This window comes from Capsicum annuum, chromosome 9 (assembly GCF_002878395.1).
Source record: "Capsicum annuum cultivar UCD-10X-F1 chromosome 9, UCD10Xv1.1, whole genome shotgun sequence".
NCBI classification, from domain to species: domain Eukaryota; kingdom Viridiplantae; phylum Streptophyta; class Magnoliopsida; order Solanales; family Solanaceae; genus Capsicum; species Capsicum annuum.
The window spans coordinates 196,808,470-196,824,355 of NC_061119.1; the positions used below are offsets into that span (position 1 = coordinate 196,808,470).

At 34.3% G+C, this 15,886-nt stretch overlaps 2 protein-coding genes across 2 annotated transcripts; both read left to right on the plus strand.

Annotated features, from left to right (window-relative positions):
* Nucleotides 1–674: 674 nt before the first annotated feature.
* On the plus strand, nt 675–1,857 carry LOC107879702 (E3 ubiquitin ligase BIG BROTHER-related-like). The gene has a single exon (XM_016726666.2). It carries the CDS (start codon nt 762–764, stop codon nt 1,755–1,757), a length of 996 nt encoding a protein of 331 aa, XP_016582152.1. The 5' UTR covers nt 675–761; the 3' UTR covers nt 1,758–1,857.
* Nucleotides 1,858–9,365: 7,508 nt separating this feature from the next.
* On the plus strand, nt 9,366–15,662 carry LOC107879701. The gene is made up of 4 exons (XM_047396717.1): nt 9,366–9,466; nt 14,546–14,996; nt 15,073–15,199; nt 15,306–15,662. The coding sequence occupies exons 2-4, from the start codon at nt 14,566–14,568 to the stop codon at nt 15,597–15,599; spliced, it is 852 nt and encodes a 283-aa protein (XP_047252673.1). The 5' UTR covers nt 9,366–9,466; nt 14,546–14,565; the 3' UTR covers nt 15,600–15,662.
* The last annotated feature ends 224 nt before the right edge of the window (nt 15,663–15,886 follow it).

Sequence of the window (15,886 nt, forward strand, 5' to 3'; positions counted from 1 at the left end):
TTGGTATCTTCGTGGTTGTTCTTTGACGGCGTTAATGGAAGAAAATGGAAAAAATTGAAGGAAAGTGTTAATGGAGGAATTTGAGTGTTGTTGTTGATATTTTGGAGAACAAAGAAGAAAAGGTGTCCATTTTTTATTTTTTTTAATTTTTATTATATTTTAAATATAATATTACTGAAATTAATTTTTTTTATAAATAAACGCGCTCTTTTTTTTTTTTTTCTAAATGTCACGTCAGCATTAAGGGTAAAACAAATACACTTTAAAGATGTTAAGGAGGTAAATAAACAGAAGTTTAGTTTAAATGCTAAAGTAAATTTTGACGACAAGTTCAACGGGAAAAATCATGTCTTTTTTAAAAAAAAAAAAAAAAAAGAAAAAAAAAAACTACTATCAGTTATGACTCCAACTATAAGGGTTAAATTGTCATTTAATTTCTGATAGGTAATGGTAAATTTAATTATTTACTTGCATAGATTCCACTCTAAGTAGAAAAAAGATTACGTGACCACCAATCCTCCTATTTCTGATTGCTTTAGGAATAGTAGTTGCTTAGCCGTCTTAAGCAAGCTATATAAATCTACATGGAATAGTAGTTGCTTAGCCGTCTTAAGCAAGCTATATAAATCTACATGTCCATACTGCTGATTCCATGATTACCATATTTGCTCTCTACAAAAGTCAATCACTCCTATTGGTTCAATTAGTTCCTCTATTTAGAAGCACATTGTTTGTTCTTTCTCTTTAGTTTTATATCGATCATGAGTTCAAATTATCAAGTTCGTCACTTTTATCAAGTTCCGCCAAATTATTATGTTTCAAGAAACATTGGTGGTCCACATACATATAATGGACAGAGTTGGTTTGATAATATTGAGGACCCATACTTGAGAGATTTCTATGCTACAACGATGAATTATGACACAGGGTGTTATTATTATTATCATCCAACAAGTGGATATGTCGAAGATCATGTCTATGTTGCAGCTGATGATCAGTTTCCTTCTATCGTGTGCACAAATTCCCAAAGTCATCGTACATATAATGGACAGAGTTCGTTTAATTACATTGACAATCCATACTTGTGGGATGACGCCTTTAATCGGCCGACGGGTGAAATCATTGATGGTGTCTATGTTATTGATGAAAGTGAATTCATTAATCAAGCTCTAGGAAATTATCACAGCGTTTTAAGAAACATTGGTGATCACTACTTTGCTCCACACAACTCAGCTCTCACAGGTCCTGGAAATACATATAATGGACAAAGTTCGTTTGATAACATTGAGGATCCAGACTTGTGGGATGACATCTATAATCAGTCAACAGGTGAATCCATTGATGGTGTCTATCACACAACTGAAAGTGAATTCTCTGACGAAGACTATGACACAACAGAAAGTGAATTCTCTGACGAAGATTATGATACCACTGGAAGTAGATTGACTGATGATGCCACTGACCTAGCTATTCTAATAGAATTATTGCAACTTTTGGTGGCCAATGTGGTGGAAGGCAGCGAGGACGGGGAGGAGGCCACAGAGGAAACTCTAGCAAATATGATGAAAACAAGAACTCATTGCGGTACTGACGATGGAGGAGAAACATGTGCTATTTGCCTATGCGAATATGAGAATGATGAGGCAATTGGCACTCTTGAATGTCAACATGAATATCACGCAAGATGCATAAAACAATGGCTGCTGAAGGGGAAGAGATCTTGTCCACTTTGTAGGTCTTCAGTTTTTCCGTCATAGGAACACGTCATAGAGAACCTTAACTTTTACTAGAACTTAATTGTAAAGATTGTTTTATCAGTATCTGGTCATTAGTTGAGCCCATTGCAATTCTTTTATTCACAAGACATCTGTACTCTGTATATGTTGAGAACTTACCTCATTAAACTTATAGAATAGACAAGTGACTTGAATTGTTAATTTACATTCATAATCGAGTATATAGAAGGAGGTTTTATTTCTTACTATTCTAGAAAAAGCTACAGCTAGTAACAATTTAACATAACCAACCCCTTCATGTGAACCTGCTAAGTATTTTAAAGTGGCACTAAAATAATTTCTTGCTTTCAAGTTCTCAACCCCTTCAGGACAATAATGACTCTAATTCTCTTAAAGCTAAACCCTCAAGTTCTCAACTCTGCTTGTCAAATCCACGGATGTCCTCTTGCTGACACAAGTTCTTCAAAACGTGGAAGAGAAGTTCCATCAGACTACCTTCTATTCCACATATAGCTGCTTCAAGGATATCGAGAAGGAAAAGCAGAAGTGAGTGAAAATATGTTGTTCTACAGAACACAGAGAAGAAGAAAACGCTTGAGGATAAAAAAAATATTCTTTTTATTTATTCATTCACATGTGAGAATATAAATAGACAAAAATACGCATATTCTATTTCTAATTAGGAAACTAATAAAATCCTATTCTACCTTCAACTAGAATACTAATAAATCCTATTATATATCAACTTAAATAACTGAATTTCAAAAATAAAATTACTAAACTAAAAAGAAAAATAACAGCAAATAACTCAATACTTCAACACTCCTCCTTGAGATGTTTGCTGGTAACTCCAAGTTGTTCACGAAGAGTTTCAAATCTAAATTTGGGAAGAGCTTTGGTAAATATATCAGCGAGCTTCAATCCCTCCTTGGTCTCAGCAATTTCATTGGACATGTCAATACATTTCTTCACAAGGTTCTTCCTAATCACCTTGAGAGTGTTGTTCTTCTTTTTTTGAGCTTCAGATGCTAACATAACATCTTGCTTCAAGAAAAATGCAAGCTCCTCATCTTCAGAAGCCTTGGCAAAAGTTGCAACAAAATTATTTGTACTGTTGAGGTATTCATCCCTTGAATATTTAATCTAGAATTCTTTTCCTGACATCTTTTGATATGAGTACGATCGTGATTGTGGATCAACACATAAAGAACTCGTGCTCGGGTGACTGGCCAACTAATGGAACAAGCTTTGGAGTGTTGACTCATTAAGGGCATTTTAGTTATTTTGTAATAAGTTGTAACCTAGGCTCTAAATAGAACATATTAGGTCATTTTCTCATAACTTAGATGATATTTTCAGAGCTCTTTGAGAGTGTTCATACAAATATGGATATCACTTGTGACAAGTGTGGAATCACTTGTGTTGGTTGCTTGTTTTGAAACGTTAGTTGCTTGGGGATTCCGTTCCCCTGAGTTCACCGTAAGAACTTGATTTTATTTGTATGAATTCTTGGTTATTAGTGTTCAATATACACTTTGGTTCATAGTGTTTGTGCATTGTGTGTCAAGTTATCTATCATTCTATCTTATTATTGTTGTTGTGTTCATTCTCGGTTTTGGGTGTCCAAACCCGAGACCTTGTTGTGTCATTTTTGTTCTTGTTATTGTGTTGTAATCTTAGTTTGTGGCGCTGATTATAGGTGTTGAACACCTTAGAATCTTGTTATTATCGTGCTTGTATTCTTATTGTGTAGTGAATCCGAGAGGGGTCACCAAAAGGGGTCCTCGGTTCTTCAAATCATGGACTGTTTTGGTGTGTGTTAGTGTCTTCCTTGTCAATCTTGTATCATTTTGTATCAAAGCCGAGCTTGATTTCGCTCCTACGAAGTCAATCTTGGGTTTGTTATCTTGAAAATTGCAAAAAAAAAAAAAGTGTCAAAATCAAAAATTTCAAAAAAAAAAAGTACTATTCCCGTTTTTGACCCTAGGTCAAAATTTGAGTCTTTGATTTTTTTATTTTCTTGTGTTTTTAGTATTAGATTATTGTTCTCTAACACTATAGGAGTCTAGGGTTCGAATTTGAGCTAAATCGAAGTTGATTTGAGTGTTCTACCCTTGATGTGGGCTTAAACTTGAAGAAAGAGAGGTGGGTTCCAGATCTGGAATTTTTGGTTGAGAAATTGAACAAATTGATGTTTGAAATGTGTTTAGAAGGTTGAAAATAGCCTTGGTTCAAAATTTTATCGTATTCCGATCATCGGTTCAAGAGTTAGAGATTTTTAAAGTTCTTGGTGTTCTTGAGAAATTGTTGTTGAGATCTTGTTGTTATTCACATCTTGACATCTATCCAAAAAGGTGTAAGATAAAGTTGAAAAGTTGTTGGTAAAGAGACTTGAACACATCACTTCAAAGACTTGTCAACCACTTTTTCATATTTCAAGGACCTTGTTTTGTGGGAATAGTAAAGTCAAGTCTCACTTTTTAAGTTGGAATTTGAAAAAGTTTTCAACACTTGAATTTTGTCCACCAAATGACAAACTCATCCATTTCAAATTGGATCAAGACAAAAGCTTCAAATTGGTGATTAAAAAAAAAATTGTGTGGGACCGCGACCAATTACGTGGTTGCCATGTCATCACGTTTTACTGTTCACGCAACATAAGTAAGCTCGAATTTTTTGATTTATTAGTTTCTAATCTTTGTTTCTTAGTTGTATTTTGTTGATTCTATTGCTAATTAACAAACTAGTAATTGTCTACTAGGTTGTAAATTAGTTTTGGATCCGTTTATTCGTGTCTACGTTTCTTTGTGTGCTTTTATCTTTTCGAAAACTCGTTGTAGCCTTTTGACTCAAGTACGTACAAATTTATTTTGAGTCGTTGCAAACAAAAATCCATTCCGATCTTAAGCCACAATTGAGACCAAGTAACTTCACTGGAGTAAAAACGGTGTACCAACACTTGTGAGACCAATTGAGTGATACTTGAAAAAGTGTGAGCTTGAGAGTTAGTGAGGGTGATTTTTGCTAACCTTAACTTGTTATTGTTTGTGTTTTGTTTAGTATTTCTTATTAGGTACGATGGCTTCGGGTGAAGATAGTCCAAGAGCCTAGAGAGAGGTAACCATGGATGCTTTATTGGAGGCCATAATGAGCGTGAAACATGATCTTAGTGGTCGAATGGAGAGGATGGAGGAAAGGATGAACGGGATGGAGGGTTCCTTTTGAAGGAGAATGGATACATTGGAAGTTCGTTTAGATTCCAACCATTTAAGTCCGAAACACTACCACGCCTTGACTAGTGGACATGCTACCACCCCGGGTACATTTCCCCAATTGCTCAATCCACCTAGACCAACCCATGAACCCGTCCACCAAGTCCCTACTTATCTAAAAAACCGAAGTAAGTCTATCAAGAAGCTTCCTAAATTCGAGACCGCCTTGATATGCCGAGAGCACCACTAAACCAAAACCAACCAATCCAAATTGATGATGTGGAAGGTGAGGGTCTTTATGAACGTGAGGGGTTAGATGAAGCAACTCTCTTTGCAGAATTTGTGTGCAATAGAAAAAGAGCTTATGACGGGACCGGCTCCTCATGGTAGGGGCAACTTGGGACACCGACCTCATGTTCAAGAAGGTCTAGTGGACCAAGGAGACAATATGGGTAGAGACACGGGCCTAAATTCCATTAAGATCACTCTTCCTTCTTTCAAAAGGACTAGTGATCCATCTCTCTATCTTGATTGGGAGTTACAATGTAATCGGATTTTCCAACTCAACGAGTTAACTTCCCAAAAGAAAGCCGCACATGTCATTGCTCAATTTGAAGGTTATGCATCTACTTGGTGGGAGACAAAATGGTTGCAACGGGCAAGGAATGACAATCTTGACCCTCCGGATTGGAATGAATTGAAAGCTCTTATGAGGGAGAGATATGTCACGGAAAGGTACAAACAAGAGCAACTAACAAAGCTCTACAACTTGAGGTAAGGAGATAGAAGTGTGGAGGAGTATTATGATGAGTTTCAAAACTTGATCCTATGTCTTGACATAGTCGAACCTCCAAATCATTGCCTAGCTTGGTTCAAGGGTGGCTTGTGCTATGAAGTTGTTTCTCAATTAGTTGTCCACAAGTTTGACCGAATTGAGGACCTTGTAGAAGCGGCCACTGAATTTGAAAGGAACAATCATGCTAAGAAGACCTTCAGGTGGGACAAGTCCTACAAGCCCTTAGACAAGTCCTACAAGTCTAGAAGCCATTTGATAAAACAATCCAAAGGTATCCATGACTTGAAGGTACTAATTCTTCCACATCTAATGCAAAGGGAATCGTTTGTTTTAAACGTCAAGGTTGGGGTCACAAAGCTAGCGAGTGCCCAAACCAAAGGAACATTGTACTAGTGGAGGCCCACTACCAGAAATTGGCATTTTTCCGACTGAAATAAGTAGTCGGAAAATTTCCAACTATTTCAGTCGGAAATCATATTTTTAATTTTTATTTTTTACAAAATATTTTTCCAATGCTATTTGTGATAAAAACAGTCAGAATATTTGGCGGCAAATTCTGGAAAATATATATTCCAACCATAGTAGTCGAAAATATAAAGAATTAAATAAATTATTTATTTAAATAAATTATTAAATATAGGTTTCCGACCACTATAGTCGGAAATACTAATAAGTAGATAAAATTAATGATTAGTTTAATATATATTCAATCACTTTAGTCAAAAATATAAGTAATTAAATAAATATAATGCTTAATATATAATCAGTCTCTAATACGAAAAATAAATAATTAGTTAAATAAATTATTAAATATATTTCCGACTAATGTAGTCGGAAATGCTAACAACTAAATACAATCTATAATTAATTAAGTATATATCTGACCACTGTAGTAGGAAAGATAAGTAATTAAATAAATATATTATTAAATATATTATCAGTCCCTTATATGAAAATTAAATAATAATTTAAATAAATTATTAAATATATATTTCCTACAATTATAGTCAAAAATACTAGTAAATAAATAAAATTAATAATTAATTAAATATATATCCGACCACTGTAGTCGAAAATGTAAATAATTAAATAAATATATTAGTAATTGTATAATCAGTTCGTTATACGAAAATTAAATATTTAAATAAATTATTAAATGTTTCCGACTACTATAGTCGGAAATAGTAATAAATAAGTAAAATTAATAATCAATGTAATATATCTGAATACTGTAGTCGAAAATTGAAATAATTAAATAAATATAATACTAAATATAAATACCAATTAATTTCTGACTACTGTAGTCGGAAATCAAAATAATACTAAATATAAATATTAAGTAATTTCCTTCTACTTCAGTCAAAAACTAATTACTAATGAATTTAATATATATCCGTCTCTCACTGTATTAGGGTTTACACTTTTCCCATTTTTATTTCACGCCTCTCACTCTCTCGCTCACTACTCACTACTCAAATTCAAACATTTTGGTGAAAATTTGCTGTTGTTGAAAGGTTAGTAATTCATAAAAAACCTCAATACCAGAATAAGATCTTTGTTTGAGAGAATTTGTACCTGAATGTTACTGTACAAAGATAGCTATTTAGATCTGGTTGAGATGGTGCTAAAGCCAAATAAGCTATCCATCTAGGGTTGGCATCTTTGTAGTGTTTATAGAGATATAACAAATTGAAAAGTGTTTTCCTTCAGAAAAAGTCATCAAAATTCCCCTCTCGATCATTTTTCCAGTTTTCAGAACCTGCACAATCAACTAACCAAGAAAAAAAAAAGATATATCATACAGTTTTCAATAGCAGTTTCAGTTTAAAAAATATGATGTAGATGCAACTAAGCTATCAACATCTACGGATTAAAGAGAGACTTTTACTACATGAAAAAAGAATTTTACTCCTCACAATGAGAAAAAATTAAATTTGGCACCCTTGTTTTGCTCATAGAGAACATTTAAGGTAACAATTTTAGCTCCTTCTCATTTGCATGTTCAATTTCTGCTGTTCTTCTTCAATTTTTGTCTGAGCCAAAACGTTTTACTGAAATTTGTGTGGGATTTATCTAGAAACTGAATGTATATGACTACAGTATTTCATCAAGTGCCAAGTGCACTTTACTTTTGATTCATTGAGAATGACCTAGACAACTTGTATTTGTACAATGTTGGTTCAGATATTCCAATCAAAGGGAAAATTAATAAGAAATGGGGGAAATTCAGAGCTAGGGTTACGATTGAATGTTGTGGTTCTAGGAAGAGAGGTAATCATCGGTGGAGATTGTATGCTACTGATACTCGTGTTTTGGAAAGTGGTACAGTGGATAGGAGTAGTGCTAATGCTCAGGCTCAGATGGTTCCGTTTATTGAAATTCCAGTCAGTTGTTACGAGGTGTGGATTTTAGTTGCATTGTGTTTAGTGAAAATGACTTTGATTTTTTGCTTTATATGTTTTGGGAAATTTTGGAGAATGCTACGCGAGTATGATTTTTTATGTAATTTTTGTAGAAAAGAGCTAGTGTTTGATATCTCTGTAGCAATTCGAAGGTACATAATTACCTTTCCCATTAGCTACTTTATCGTAATTTATTGTGATATATATAAAGAAGTAAAGTAGGTGTCTTTTTGATTCCAATGGAATTGTTTGGTTTGGATTGGTAAGAATTTGCCTAAAAGGGAGTATATTAAACGTACCAACTCCTATAACCCTTTTTGATATTATAGTACTTTAACTTCTCAGAAAGCTCTAACAAAGTTGAGCAATTTCAGGAGTAGACCACCAAAAAAGTGAAAAGAAGTACATTAATAAGCTTACTAGGTGTTTGGTCATAGGTTCCAAATACTTTTCTCTATATTTGAAATTTACAGAGATGGAGTCAAAGATAGAGTTGTGTTTGTTTTTAGAAACTAATAGTCATAGTTAATGTAACTAAATATAATTTCAAAAGTTAAAAGTGAGTTGAAATACATGTTGTGCTATAAGTTGTTTCCCATTAAATTTGAAATCTTATGACCAAAACTAGCTTCAAATGTAGTAGTAATATCTTTTATGGCCTAAGGGGTCCTTATTTTCTTTTCCCCACTTTATAGTACTAGTCATTATTTACCTTCTTAAACCTTTTTTCTATCTCTTCCTTTCATGCATATTTCCATTTGCAAATAGAGATGTATATCATGTCCTGTGTTTTCATATTTGGCAGTAATGTAGAATTCCTTTGTCTCATTCCACTTCTTCCATATTGATTTTGACCAATATGTCCATTACATAAGTTGATGGGATTCATGTTTTGTTAGTTTGGTGCTTAGTGTTTGGAGGGCGTACATTCATCAGTGCTGCTCTCTTAACTGTCTGATACTATTTCAGATGCCTTACCCAATTTTCTGTTGATGCATTCCCGATCAAATAAAAAGTTCAAATACATTTATTTTCTTATGTGTAACATATCCCTTAAATAATGACATAAGAATCTGATGTGCAACTTTATTTGTTTCAGCGATCACGCATGTTACTACTGTATTCATTTGTAATTTGTTCATTCTATATAGTTCTATGTGATGTGCTTATTTTGGTCCTTCAAAACATTAATGTGGAATGCTTTTCTTTTTTCAGAGTTGTTGAAACAGGTCTGGAAGAATCAAATCAGCATTCTTAGGTGACGGTATTGAAGATCAATCAAGAAATTCCCACCTTCATTCACGTCTTCACTGATTCGAGGTAAAAATTTATTCCATTTTCTGCGTGGTCTATTTTTAGTACCTTTGATTGATAAGCAGACCCTAGTATTCATTTTTGTGTCATTTGTGGTACAAGAGTTTATGGACGTGGTCATAGTAAAACCTCTTTAGTGTTTTCAACATGCGCTTTCTTTTTATTTTCTTCTTTTCAATTCTTTACCTCGTCTGCTTGTCTCCCTTTTTGCCTTTATTTTATCTTGTTTTTGAAGCTATCACATGGATTGAATTCCTTTTATTGATAAAAAAATTCTTCTTTTAATTAAAATATTCTATTGTTGCTAGCTGCTTTGCTATTTTATATTGAATCTCTTAGTTTTCTGTTTGTGTCCACTGCATAGTAGCATCTCTAAACAATCCTGTTATTGTTTTATTTCTCTTTTTTTTGTTTCTCTTCCTTATTATTACTGTTATCGTTCTTGTGTAGATGGAAAATGAAGATCTTACTATAATAGACTTTATCCTAACCATGAGGGGTTGAGGGAGGAATATAAAGCTGGGTTAACTAGATTTATTGCTAAAGCAATGACACTTAATGATTTTCTTATTGAAGAGACAATTAGGTGTCCTTGTTGGAATTGCAAGTGTTGCAAGTTATTGAGTCTAGATGATGTTGCATTACATCTTTATAGAAAGGTTTTATCTTGAATTATACTGTGTGGACAGCTCATGGAGAGAGTAGTACTGCTAATCATTTTGCTTTTCAAAATTATGTTGAAAGTCCAATAAGAGAGAATAATGTTGAAAGTTCACGATATAGTGAGATGGTCAGGGATGCTTTGGGGACACACTCAGGGGCTCAAAATGAACCAAATGATCAGACTAAGCACTTTTATAAACAATTAAAGGAAGCTAGTCATCCATTGTATGAAGGATCAGTGCATTCTAAGTTATTTGTTATCGTTCGGTTACTGAGTATTAAGTCAGATTATTCAATTTCTCAAGAGGGTATGAACTCTATCATTGGACTTATGAAATTGGTTTCTAAGTTAGGACTTTCATCAGAGAGGATTCACTATTGCGAGAAAGGTTGCATGTTATTCTATAAGGAAGATGCAAATTTAGAATATTGTAAATTCTGTAATCTGCCTCGTTATAAGGAAGTCATACATGCCAAAGGGAAGAAGGTTCCTGTGAAGTCGATGTATTACTTACCCCTTATACCACGGTTAAAGAGGTTGTATGCATCAACGAGCTCTGCCCCTTATATGAGATGGCACTATGAAAATAAAAGACCACCTGGTATTTTATGTCATCCATCAAATAGAGAAGCATGGAAGCATTTTGATAGTGTGTATCCGAATTTTTCTAGTGAACCAAGAAACATTAGCTTGGGATTATCTACTGATGGATTCACTCCATTTTTTGTCTCAGCTACACCATATTCATATTGGCCGGTGTTTATGACTCCTTGTAATCTCCCACCTAAAATGTGTATGATGAGTCAGTATATATTTCTAACTTGCATTATTCCAGGTCCTCGAAATCCAAAAGTTTTGATTGATGTATATTTGCAGCCATTGGTTGATGAGTTGAACTTGTTGTGGCATGAAAGTGTGGAAGCATATGATGTATCAATGAAACAAAACTTTAGATTGCGTTCTACTTTGATGTGGACTGTAAATGACTTTCCTGCTTATGGAATGATGTCTGGGTGGTCGACTGCGGGCAAGTCAGCTTGCCCTTGTTGCATGGAAGACACAAAAGCATTCACTTTGAAACATGGAGGTAAAAATTCATAGTTTGACTGCCACCATCGATTCTTGCCAATGCAACATGAGTTTAGGAGAAATACTAGTGATTTTATGAAGAATAAGACTGATTTTGAGGAGCCACCGCCAATTTTAACGTGAGAAGAAATTTGGGATAGAGTGAGGAATCTACTTAAGGTAACAGAGTCTCCACCATCCAGGATACCTGGTTATGGTGTTACACATAACTGGACTAAATGAAGCATATTTTAGGAGTTAGATTACTGGAAGGATAATCTTCTGCCTCATAATCTGGATCCCATGCATATTGAGAAAAACTTTTTCGACAACTTTTTTAATACTGTGACGGATGTAAGTAATAAAACAAAAGATAACTTGAAGGCCAGGATGGACTTAAAGGAGTATTGTCGGCGTAGTGAGTTGTACCTGACATACTTAAACAATAAGATTCAGAAGCCCAAGGCCAGTTACACATTCACTTTGGAGGATAAAAGAGTGATTTGTGATTGGGTTAATAATTTGAAAATGCCGGATGGATATGCGTCAAATTTGTCTAGGTGTGTTGACATGAAGGAAGGAAATTTGACCTCTATGAAGAGCCATGACTGTCACATTTTCATGGAGTCATTGATGCCTATTGCATTCTGTACATTGACCGATAGAATTTGGAAGCCCATAACAGAGATAAGCTTATTTTTCAAAGATTTATGTTCTAACACATTAAGGGAGGAGAACCTATCTTTGATAGATATCAACATTTGCTTAACCTTAAACAAGTTGGAAAAATTTTTTCCTCCTGGTTTTTTTGATGTAATGGAGCATCTTCCAATTCACCTTGTGCTAGAGGCACGACTTGGAGGGCCTGTTTAGTGTCAATGGATATATCCCTTTGAGAGGTATTGACTTTTAATATTTACCTTTATGTGTTTTAATAATTTTATTTCATCTAAAAGATCATACTATGTAGGACTATTGGTAAATGTAAGCGGACCATAAAAAGCAGATCCCGAATTAAGGGATCAATATGTGAGGCTTATTTGGCTAAAGAGACCTCTTATTTTTGTTCATATTATTTTGAACATGATGTACCATGTCTGAGAAACCGACCTAATAGACATGATGATGGAGACAATACAGATCCTTCATCACCATCATTTTCAATATTCAATCAACCAGGTAAAGGAAGTCTGAAAGGTGGTCCACTTCGATATTTGAATGAGGCGGAGCTTAAGTCAGCTACAATATATGTATTATTAAATTGTCCCGAGGTCCTGCCTTTTTATAAGTGAGTATATTTATATTAAGGACAATCATTCAAGGTCTATCTAAGCTTTAAGTAATAAAAGTCATAACTTTGTCGGGACAGCTACTTCGTTGCTTTACACGGGGATGATGATGTTTATCCTATGTTTTCAGTGTGGTTTAGAGCATATGTAAGTGTAACTTAAATATTTAACACGATTTACTAGCAATGTTCAATCTCATGTATATAAATTCTAATTTTTTTTGAACTTTTTATAGGTTTATAATCCACTTAATTATGACCCAAATGGCCAATTTTTACGTGATATAGCTTGGGGACCTGATGCTAAAGTCAGAAAGTTTTCTAAGTACTTTGTCAATGGATAAAAATTTCATACAGAAGAGTTCTCTAAGGGCAAGAAAACCAACAATATTGGGGTTTGGGTGAAAGGTGATAACGGTGTTGATTATTATGGTGTGCTTCACGAGATTTTAGAACTCGATTATCATGTTGGTTGGCCGAAGAAAAAATTAGTTCTATTTCGGTGAAAGTGGTATGATCCCACGCCTTGGTTAGGTACAAAGGTGCACCCTCAGTACAAAATAGTTGAAATTAAGCGTACAAGGGAGTATGGACTCTATGATCCATTTATCATTGCGTAAAATGTGAAACAAGTGTATTACGCTCCTTATACTTTGAAAAAGAATAAATTTGCATGGCGGGTAGTTATAAAAACAAAGCCCGTTGGTAGAGTTGTAGTGGACGATGCATTATATGTAGCATATCAGAATGACATTTCAAGTACTGAAGAAAGGGTGGATGATGAATTAACAGGCGAGTTGCAGCATAAAGAAGGCCTATATGAAGAATTTGATCCTTTCGAACTTAGATTGAATGTTCATGATTATAGAGAAGGAACATCTGGGGCAAATGACGAGGAAGATCCAACTGATGAAAATGAAATAAGCGAGGAAGAGTTACTTGATGAAAATAAAACAAGTGATGAGGAAGAATCGATGAATGAATATGAAACAAGTGATGAGGAAGAATTGATGAATGACTATGAAACAAGCGATGAGGATTGAGTTGTTATTAATAGTAGTAATTTGTTGTAATAAGGTCTTGAATTGTATTTTAGTTATTGCTTTTGCTATTTTTCTTGACAATATAGTGTCTTTTCATTGTTAACATTTGTAGTGCCAGTAACTATGCAACATGATTTGCTTGTCTTGTTGCATTTTCTTATTACACTGCACTGATCTGTATGATTCTTCTATCTATATCATATGGAATCTGTATTTTTCCTTCTTGCTCCTTCTTGGTCATGCATGATATTTAAAATACTGACATGATTTTCAAGCGTTAAGGGTCTAATAATGTTTGACTAAGCTATGATTACAATATATGTGATAGGAAAACTAAGTTGAGAATATTTGCAATACTCATTTTGGAACTTCTGATGCTATAGAAAAATTATTGCTTGCTTTTTCTTATTACAATTATCTATGGTTCAATTAATCTACTAAACTATTAGAATGGCCACATGGTGTGTAGGCCAACTCAATGTCGCGGTGTGTTTTAATATAAAGAGGGAGTGATAGTCTTACTATTTGAATTGACAATAAAATGCTATATTTTAGGTGTGTTTTTGAAAATTTGGATTTGGGTGGCCCATTTGCTCCGTGGAGGATCGTTTGACAAATTTAGCATACCGTCTTATTACTCATCTTATATTACCATAAGCAACATAGCCTTCTGGGAATTAGTACCTACTGGTTCTTCGGACCTGTCAATGGAATTTATGTTTGTTAGGATTGCCTTTTGACTTATAATACGCATCTGTATTTGTAATATACTTTATTTTTAGAATTCTGTGCTGAAACCTGTCATTTTTAAGTTGAGTAGTCAAAACAAGGAGTTACTTTTACGAGTGTGTATTACATAATAAACATATTTGTTTTGCAATATGGACTGTTAAAGGTACTTATTCTACATTAGCAAGTTGAATTTGTTACCTTTATATGTGAAGATTCAATGGTTGAACTTGCTCTGTATAACCAGTTCTTATATACAACTAATTATTTTATATTGTGGTTCTTTTTTTCAGGTGCTTAATAAAGATAATCAATGGCATCAAAAGGTCTTGGTAAAGGAAGACATAAGAAAGGAACTGATAATCTTCCCGCAGGTCAATATACACCACTACCACCAACTGTTACCACAACTCTTCAACAAGCTACTACAAATATTCTTCCTCCTTCAAGGACAAATATTTCACTACCAAATACATTTTTCATGCCCCCGCCGCCTCACCAGTTCCAGCCCTCTTCTCCCCACACTAGTCTGCATAGTAGATCTTCATCTATACCTTCAACATCATCCACACCTAGCATTTATGGATTGAGAATTGAAGGTGCTAGCACATCAAAATCGCCATCCATTGATAGTGCTACAACATCTAATGCTACAAAAGCTACTTCCCAGTTTCCAAAATTTAAAGAGGTAGTAGAATATGACGGCAACGACAAACTAATTATCGCCCCTGATGGTGGTAATAGGTAAGTAAAACTTATGTTTTTCTGTAATTTTTGACATTTTTAAAAGATAAGATAATTTAATATAATTTTATTGCAGGTTCATTCCTGCATCTAGCGGTGGACATATGATTATAGAAATAATTAAACCATTTTACACGCAGCCGTGGGGTAGTTGGAACGAGATTAAACTCAACGTCAGAGTTCTTATGTGGAACCAGTTTGTGGTATAATCAAAATCAAAGAATTTAATATTTTAGTATGATATCAATGATAAATTTACCGTTGTATCTGTCAACTCATTGCATGACTTTAGATTAAACTATTTTGCAGACAAAGTGTGCATGGAATTCTTGTCATGAAAATAAAATACAACGTATTTTCAAGTTCAAAGTAGCTCTACGGATCAAAGAACACTTATATTTGGCCCGGAGGAGCTTAAAAAAACCTGGTTGGCTGAATGCTGATGTGTGGGTTAAGTTCTTGGAAAAATGGGATACTCCTGAATTTGTGGCGAGGAGGGAACGGGCAAAGGAAAATAGAGCGTCTCAAACGGGTGGCTCATTGCACCCAGGAGGTTCAATGAGTTTTGCTACCCACCGACGAAGACTGGTAATATTAGCTTAAATTTTGATTTGTTCGATTTAGTTCAATGTTTTAAACCGTGACATAGTGAAGTTGTGTGGGGCTCTTTCGATTCATTATTGTTGTTATCTTCTTGTTGTTGTTCATCTTGAAGTCTAGTGAAGCCGTGTGTGGCCTATTTCGATTCATTAGCATTGTTGTTGACATCTTGTTGCTCTTTTTATTGCTTGTTTCTTTTGTTGTGAACTTGATCTTGTATCACATTGCCTAATGCTTTTAGAAAGTAAGAAGAAGAGAATTAGTGGTTTAGTTAGATGGTTCTAGGTCAC

Coding starts and splice junctions, on each gene's coding strand:
- LOC107879701 (XM_047396717.1), top strand. CDS start 14,566: ATGGCATCAAAAGGTCTTGGTAAAGGAAGACATAAGAAAGGAACTGAT. Junction 14,997..15,072: donor GCCCCTGATGGTGGTAATAG/GTAAGTAAAACT, acceptor ATTTTATTGCAG/GTTCATTCCTGCATCTAGCG. Junction 15,200..15,305: donor TTATGTGGAACCAGTTTGTG/GTATAATCAAAA, acceptor ACTATTTTGCAG/ACAAAGTGTGCATGGAATTC.
- LOC107879702 (XM_016726666.2), top strand. CDS start 762: ATGAGTTCAAATTATCAAGTTCGTCACTTTTATCAAGTTCCGCCAAAT.